General features: G+C 42.3%; 1 protein-coding gene across 4 annotated transcripts; it reads right to left on the reverse strand.

Annotated features, from left to right (window-relative positions):
- Positions 1 to 23: 23 nt before the first annotated feature.
- ric3a (RIC3 acetylcholine receptor chaperone a) lies at positions 24 to 4,795 on the reverse strand. 4 transcript variants are annotated; one of them, XM_021607610.2, is made up of 6 exons: positions 4,374 to 4,795; positions 3,550 to 3,785; positions 3,258 to 3,342; positions 2,353 to 2,443; positions 1,416 to 1,573; positions 24 to 1,199 (listed from the first exon to the last, which is right to left on the reverse strand). In XM_021607610.2, exons 1-6 carry the CDS (start codon positions 4,489 to 4,491, stop codon positions 535 to 537), a joined length of 1,353 nt encoding a protein of 450 aa, XP_021463285.2. In that variant the 5' UTR covers positions 4,492 to 4,795; the 3' UTR covers positions 24 to 534. The 4 variants fall into 4 exon arrangements, with proteins under 4 accessions (XP_021463285.2, XP_021463283.2, XP_021463284.2 ...); XM_021607608.2 differs by having other exon boundaries at positions 1,416 to 1,576; XM_021607609.2 differs by having other exon boundaries at positions 2,353 to 2,446.
- Between the last annotated feature and the right edge of the window lie 3,152 nt (positions 4,796 to 7,947).

Here is a 7,947-nt window from a genome sequence, read left to right on the forward strand (position 1 = left end):
AACAGGAAAACAGGAGATTCAGATCCAACTCATGGACAATTCCTTTTTTATTACGGATACATTCTGGGCTTAATAGTTGGTTTGAATTTTTATATTACCTTTTAATAGAATGTCCACTTTTAATAGATTTGAGATACAAAAGCTGGATTTAAATGAGTAAACAGAGATAGATTATTCATGTGGGTCCCTGCTCTCTCTGTTTACAATCTATCCCAGAGGATACCAGGGTCTACAATGCTTGACTGCCATATTGGAATAAGGTTAGAGTCAGATAGTTTGATGTCTGTCATCAAAGGACATGGTGAATTGTAGGTCAATGGTTTTCTTTAAAGCAGCATGAATATTAGGGTATTAGGTAGTCCAGTTAAGATCACAAAATTCACCCATTCATCTTGTCTTGGGACGCAAGGAGACAGGATAGAAAACGGGGATTTGCATTAGGAGAGGTAAATTCTTGGGAATATTCAAAACACTCAGTAAGGTCAAAGGGCTAGGGAGTTTAGGATGAGCTAGTTTCCTTATTGACTCTGCCCACTATGTCTCTCTCCTGTTCCTCATCCTGAGAAAACTCCCAATCCCCAGCTCCCCAGCCATATCTGGTGGGGTGAAGCTTTCTGTCTCTTCAGACTGAGACAGTAGAATGTACTCTTCTTCTTCCATCTCTTCTTCTGCTTCTGCCTCTGGATTACTACAGACATCACAACTAAAACGGAGAGCCTCGGCCTCCATCAGTGGGTCTTCTTCATCACCTACTTCTTCCTCTGTCTCATCCACTTGCTCCTCTTCCTCCTCCTTCTCTTCTTCAACTTCCTCCTCCTCTTCCTTCTCATCCTCATCCTCTTCTTCCTTCTCCTCCTCTTTCACCTCTTCATACCTATATTCATAGACCGTATCCTGCTTAGGGTAGTGAAATACATCTTTGTGATCGCTGAATCTGATTTGCTTTTTTACTCTGCTGGGACTACTACCCTTTTCTTCCAATCCTCCTTCAGGTGGTGGGGACAGGCAGACCTGCAGCTCCTCCTCCTCCGTGTCATCTTCTACGTCATCCTCCTCATCTACCACCTCCTCAGCCAGGGCCTCAGCAGTGGGTATCTCTGAGTCAGCAGCAGGCTCCTCCTGGATGGTGATGGGGTCATAACTGCCGCTGCGTCTGCCACTGGGCTCCTCATACTGGGGGTAGGTCTCCTCAGAGTAGCCTGGAGAGAGAAAGACAGACAGACATGTAATGACAGGGACACTCTACCAAAGGGGACAATCATAATATCAACTGTCTCAGACAGTCTTACTTACCTTTTCCACTTAACCTATGTCATAGTTCTACAGAAGTACAGTAAATACTCAAAGCCTCGTGAATATTATTTTCTGTGTGGTGAGTGACCGAGGAGCCTGCCTGCTGTGTTGTGTTAACCTACCCTCCCAGTCAGCTGTGTAGGGCACCATCTCAGCCTCCATCTCAGGTGTGGCCCCCTCCATCAGTCGTACCTCCTGCATCACCCGGCTGATCTTGCTCAGCTTCCGCAGTAACTTCTCCTCCTGCTGCTTTGATGCTCTTCTAACCTTGCTGCTAGTCCTGCTGCATGCCACCAGAGAGCAGCAGAGAGGAGGGGAAAGAAAAGGGGCCTCAATTAATACCAATGCAGTCCTTCTCCCATTAATACCACAGTGCTTTCATTCTGATCAATCGTTATCTATAGCCTGGAGATTATTAATTTCTGCTTTGCTCATGATAACATTTTTTGCCTTCCTGCAACACTTTCACAGATTACAAATGGTATGTCAAACACACATTTTAATGGAGTAGCTAAACACTGCCTCTAGGATGAGCAATATTAAGAAGTTATTGTGAAGAGGTGGAAAATGGCATGCAGAAATTAGTAATAGAGAGAAGTTAATAGCTGAGATTTGTCCTGAAAGGAGATATGTCTCAAAGTATTGGAAATCTACTCCAGTATTGGGTGAAAAGGAAGAGACACTAATTGCATGTTATTGATCTAATATACCCCTTTATTAAGAAAGATCAGAGTGAATATTGTTATGTTATTGGAGATCGAATATTCACCTTCCATGGATGGTGGCCCCAATCTCTGTGTAAATCAGGAGGCTTTTAAATGTACATGCTTTCCTTCAAGTTGCATCAAATACAATCTTCATGAAGTACAAAATATACACTTGCATGAAAAGGCACATGAGCAAAGGAATACCTGAATATGGGAGAGTTAATCAAAGAATTTGCCCTTTCATTTTTGTGGCGTCCACCCTGATTTATCCCTGACATTGAGTAATTTCTTTGGTTCATCTTAGATCTGGGCTGTGATAAGTGGTGTGTAAATGGAAATATGGGATGTTTACCTGTCAGGAGTGCTGCTCCTTCTGGAGACGATTCTCTCCATCACTCTCTCTGTCTCCAGCAGCTTCTCCTGAAGCTGGGCCAGCTCATCATCTGCTGGGAGGGAAACATAGCAGTCAGGGATGTAAAGAGAAAACTCATGCATGCACGCGCACACACCATATCTAGAGTTGCTTTCCAATGTTGCAGAAAGCCTTGAGATTCAACATTCACTCTGTACGTTCAGTACTACACATTCAATACTCAGCATTCATTTGAATCAACCATGGTGACTCAATGTTTCTTAATTATGGAAGGTGAGAGTGGCATTGACACATAGAAGGACATTAATAGATTTCTATGCTATCCCTGTCACATTGTCCCCCACCCCCTTGGCATTCATTTGATGAATGGAGCTAAACCTCTTAGTGCTGATCCAAAATACATGCAGTTAATTGGTATTAGACACTGTTGGGCTGAAACAACATTACTTCTCATTGCTAATCCAAGTCTAACAAAGGCAGGGAACAAAGCTCCCTGTAAATTGGACAGGATCCTAATCTACCTTATCACGGAGTTGCTTAAATTGGAGCTACTGATACATTCTGCAGGGGCCCTGACAAATGGAACGATCAAAACAATGAAACAATGAGGAAGTTGATTGAAAATAAGCCCTCAAAGTCATGAAAGAGGTGACTGTTAGAGAGGAGCTCATTTGTCAGATGACATTTCTCCTCGCAGGGTGTGCTATATCCTGCATTAGTCTTTCATCAGGGTGAATCATAATGGACTGTAGAACCTAAATGGTGTGTGTGTTAGGGAGGTCAGGACTCTTATCAACTGCACTATGAGATAAAAGGCACATCATATACATCATCGTGTCATTCACAATGGCCTAGCTATTAATGATGTGATGCGGTCTACTTACTCCTCTTCTTCTGCCAAGCTTCAGATGACATTGTAGGGAATCGGCATACCAGTTTAGTACTTTTTCCTTTAGGCCTAGTTGTCATCTGTGAATACAACAACGCATTTATGTTATGCACACCTTGTAATGTACTGGATGCACTGGACTCCTAGCTAGTATAGGTATTACATGGATGCTGTCAAAAACTGTAATAAAGTCTACATCCCTGCCTGCATGTATGATAACACCCCTTCTAAATAGTTTGTCTATCCATTTGACTGAGCCAGTCTAGGGTGGACATTGTGCAGCTTACCTTAAATATGATGAAGAGGATGTAGAGTAGGATTCCAAATCCGTAGATGGGAATGGCCTGGCTGATCAGATTGGATTTAGTGGCTCCTCGGATCTGAAGTGTGCCCATGCCTTTGGCTTTAGCCAGGACCTCAGGGCTGTGGGGCCCAGAGTCATGAGTCCCCTCCATCCACTGTCCGAGGCCCTCCTCTGGCATCTGTAGGCGATGCATCATGGGAGGATAATACCCAGGACCAACTAGGAATGAGAGCAGAGAGCACTGATCAACACACTAGGAAGAAGCCTGCAGCGTTCAATGGTATGCAAGTGGAACATTGCTCAGTATAGATGTTTGATATGAATGATGGATTAATCCATTTACTGAACACAACACTGAACCCAGCACACCTCTGACAGATATAATAGGGGTGAAAGATACAGTATAATATATTATGGAGAGATGGTCACAATGAAGAACAGGAAAAACAAGACATGGCAAATTACAGTGACTTTATTTGAGTGGTGTAGGAGTTCATAAAACTGGCAAGGGCAATGAGGAGTAGAACACAGAGGATAACCTTCTAGACTAAATATATGCATACACCCTGATGATAACAAAATTGTAGGCTATAATAACTTGCAGTTGTAGGGTATTGGTAAAAAGCATAGACATATGAAATGCTGTATTCGATAGTTCCATGCAGTTACGTATTATACATTATCTAGCTTTGCTGGCAGGTTTGCAGATGGCTAGAACGATATGCAAAATATGGAATTATCTTCCAAGCATCAAAGCCGAGCTGCACATCAACAAGAGAACGGATCAGTGATAAGCTGCTGCCTTACCCTCGGGCTGCCCTACATCCTTCTTCCCTCTCGGTAAAAGCATTTTGGGAAGGAATAACGAAACACAGAGGACAGAGCAGGAAATCAGAGTAACCTTCTGCAGAGTAGTCATCGACATTTTGTCACAGATAAACTGTCCCAGAGATATTAGAGAAAGGAGTATATCTGGCTGTACATTAAGCCTCTGGTCGTCACTAGTTACCACAACCACAAAGTCATAATTATGGCTACACCCCGCCCATTTCTAACATTTTTCTTCTTAAAATCTGATTTTAAACCTAACCGTAACCACACTGCTAACCTTACGCCTAGCCGTAAATTTAGCCCAAAAAGCGAATTTTTACGATATCGTCCATTTTCGACTCTGTAGCTGTGGTAACTAGTGGAAACGCCAAACCTCCTGCATCCTTCCTGATTTTACAGCTCGACGGAAGTGACCTATTTTTGTTTTGGCTTTGTGATTGGTGTATTTTGATGCAGTTTACAGTAGTCATGGCTAGAAGGCATCCAGTTTTTGTCAAATTAACGTCAGATTTTACATTTCGTAGCAGGTTAGGAGGATTTACGCAGCAGATTAAGATTAGGAAAAGGGTTAGCTAAAATGCTAATAATATATACTTTGGTCGTTCATTTGACAAATACTTTATTCTATCTAGCAATTTCTGCTTGCATTCTCATCCACGAGAGTCATCATCCGCGGTCTAACAAAGTAGGCCCTACCGTGTAATTCTCAAAATATCCATCAGATGGCAGTGCAGGTTTAGCTATTGGAAAGGAACGCTGCCGCTACCTCGCTCTCCAACCAAGGTGAGCCACGAATTGAGGAGCAAATACAATTGGTCAGATTTATGCAACTAATTTACCAATCACATGATGTTTTGATTTGTATTCGAAACGTGATTGGTCCATAAACCCACAGGAGGCCATTTGAAATGTATAAAAGCATCCTTCATTTTCTTGATCTGTAATTTGAATATAATGTAGGCTGATCAATGTGGGTTGAGCAATAGGAAGACAGGCTCATTATAATGTCTGTTTTTAGACTCAATCTGGCAATGCAATGTTTCCCCCTTGCCCTTTAGTGTAATACTTTTTGAATCACTTCAGAATGATAAAACAACCTGTATGTTGAAACTTTTGCAGTTTTGATCACAGCCCTTGCCTGTCTCAGGTGGGTGCATGCTATCCGGAATCCTTGGGACGTCCCTACCCCATTGAAGTTTACATTTGAAATGGTTAGGCCAGCCAGGCCTGGGCAACTCCAGTCCTCGGGGGCCTGATTGGTGTCACACTTTTGCCCCAACCCCAGCTAACACTCGATTCCATAATCAATTAATCATGATCTTCAGTTAAAAATGCAATTAGTTTAAATTAGGTGTGTTTCCTAGAGATGGGGGAAAAGTGTAACACCAATCAGGCCCCCGAGGACTGGAAATATCCAGGCGAGCTGGGTTATGGTTTAGGGTAGGAATGTCACACGGATCCCAGATAGCACTGACCGCCTCAGCTATTGGCATTTGTAATCAAGAGCGGGGTCATAAACCCTGAGTATAAAGATGGCGGTTTCTGTTAGGTCTGTAAATTCCATTTACCATGGCATAGGCTAGGCGGTACAGGGAGGACGGTCGAGCGGCCTATTACAGTGCCTTGCGAAAGTATTCGGCCCCCTTGAACTTTGCGACCTTTTGCCACATTTCAGGCTTCAAACATAAAGATATAAAACTGTATTTTTTTGTGAAGAATCAACAACAAGTGGGACACAATCATGAAGTGGAATGACATTTATTGGATATTTCAAACTTTTTTAACAAATCAAAAACTGAAAAATTGGCGTGCAAAATTATTCAGCCCCTTTACTTTCAGTGCAGCACACTCTCTCCAGAAGTTCAGTGAGGATCTCTGAATGATCCAATGTTGACCTAAATGACTAATGATGATAAATACAATCCACCTGTGTGTAATCAAGTCTCCATATAAATGCACCTGCACTGTGATAGTCTCAGAGGTCCGTTAAAAGCGCAGAGAGCATCATGAAGAACAAGGCACACACCAGGCAGGTCCGAGATACTGTTGTGAAGAAGTTTAAAGCCGGATTTGGATACAAAAAGATTTCCCAAGCTTTAAACATCCCAAGGAGCACTGTGCAAGCAATAATATTGAAATGGAAGGAGTATCAGACCACTGCAAATCTACCAAGACCTGGCCGTCCCTCTAAACTTTCAGCTCATACAAGGAGAAGACTGATCAGAGATGCAGCCATGATCACTCTGGATGAACTGCAGAGATCTACAGCTGAGGTGGGAGACTCTGTCCATAGGACAACAATCAGTCGTATATTGCACAAATCTGGCCTTTATGGAAGAGTGGCAAGAAGAAAGCCATTTCTTAAAGATATCCATAAAAAGTGTTGTTTAAAGTTTGCCACGAGCCACCTGGGAGACACACCAAACATGTGGAAGAAGGTGCTCTGGTCAGATGAAACCAAAATTGAACTTTTTGGCAACAATGCAAAACGTTATGTTTGGCGTAAAAGCAACACACCATCCCCACTGTCAAACATGGTGGTGGCAGCATCATGGTTTGGGCCTGCTTTTCTTCAGCAGGGACAGGGAAGATGGTTAAAATTGATGGGAAGATGGATGGAGCCAAATACAGGACCATTCTGGAAGAAAACCTGATGGAGTCTGCAAAAGACCTGAGACTGGGACAGAGATTTGTCTTCCAACAAGACAATGATCCAAAACATAAAGCAAAATCTACAATGGAATGGTTCAAAAATAAACATATCCAGGTGTTAGAATGGCCAAGTCAAAGTCCAGACCTGAATCCAATCGAGAATCTGTGGAAAGAACTGAAAACTGCTGTTCACAAATGCTCTCCATCCAACCTCACTGAGCTCAAGCTGTTTTGCAAGGAGGAATGGGAAAAAATGTCAGTCTCTCGATGTGCAAAACTGATAGAGACATACCCCAAGCGACTTACAGCTGTAATCGCAGCACAAGGTGGCGCTACAAAGTATTAACTTAAGGGGGCTGAATAATTTTGCACGCCCAATTTTTCAGTTTTTGATTTGTTAAAAAAGTTTGAAATATCCAATAAATGTCGCTCCACTTCATGATTGTGTCCCACTTGTTGTTGATTCTTCACAAAAAAATACAGTTTTATATCTTTATGTTTGAAGCCTGAAATGTGGCAAAAGGTCGCAAAGTTCAAGGGGGCCGAATACTTTCGCAAGGCACTGTATATTCCGAAATAAGAGCAGTAGGCCAGATTGTAAATGTTTATGACAAGTTACCCAACAAAATACTTACCCTACTCTAAACTTTACAGATATAGTTCCATATACAGTAGTTGATATTTCACATAGGCCTACAGTATCCGTCCTTCAGGAATATTGACAAAGGTCTCCCTGAGACAATGTTAGTCTAATCTCATTACCAAAGTTGGCCTACATTAATTGTGTTCATTGTGCAAACATAATTGCCCAGAATTATTTATTTTATGTGATAGTTTTGTAGCCTGCGTAGGCGATGCTAGCAGAGTTTAGTCCACTAAAGCTAGTGTCCAATAGACC

Source organism: Oncorhynchus mykiss, chromosome 6, assembly GCF_013265735.2.
Source record: "Oncorhynchus mykiss isolate Arlee chromosome 6, USDA_OmykA_1.1, whole genome shotgun sequence".
Lineage (NCBI taxonomy): Eukaryota > Metazoa > Chordata > Actinopteri > Salmoniformes > Salmonidae > Oncorhynchus > Oncorhynchus mykiss.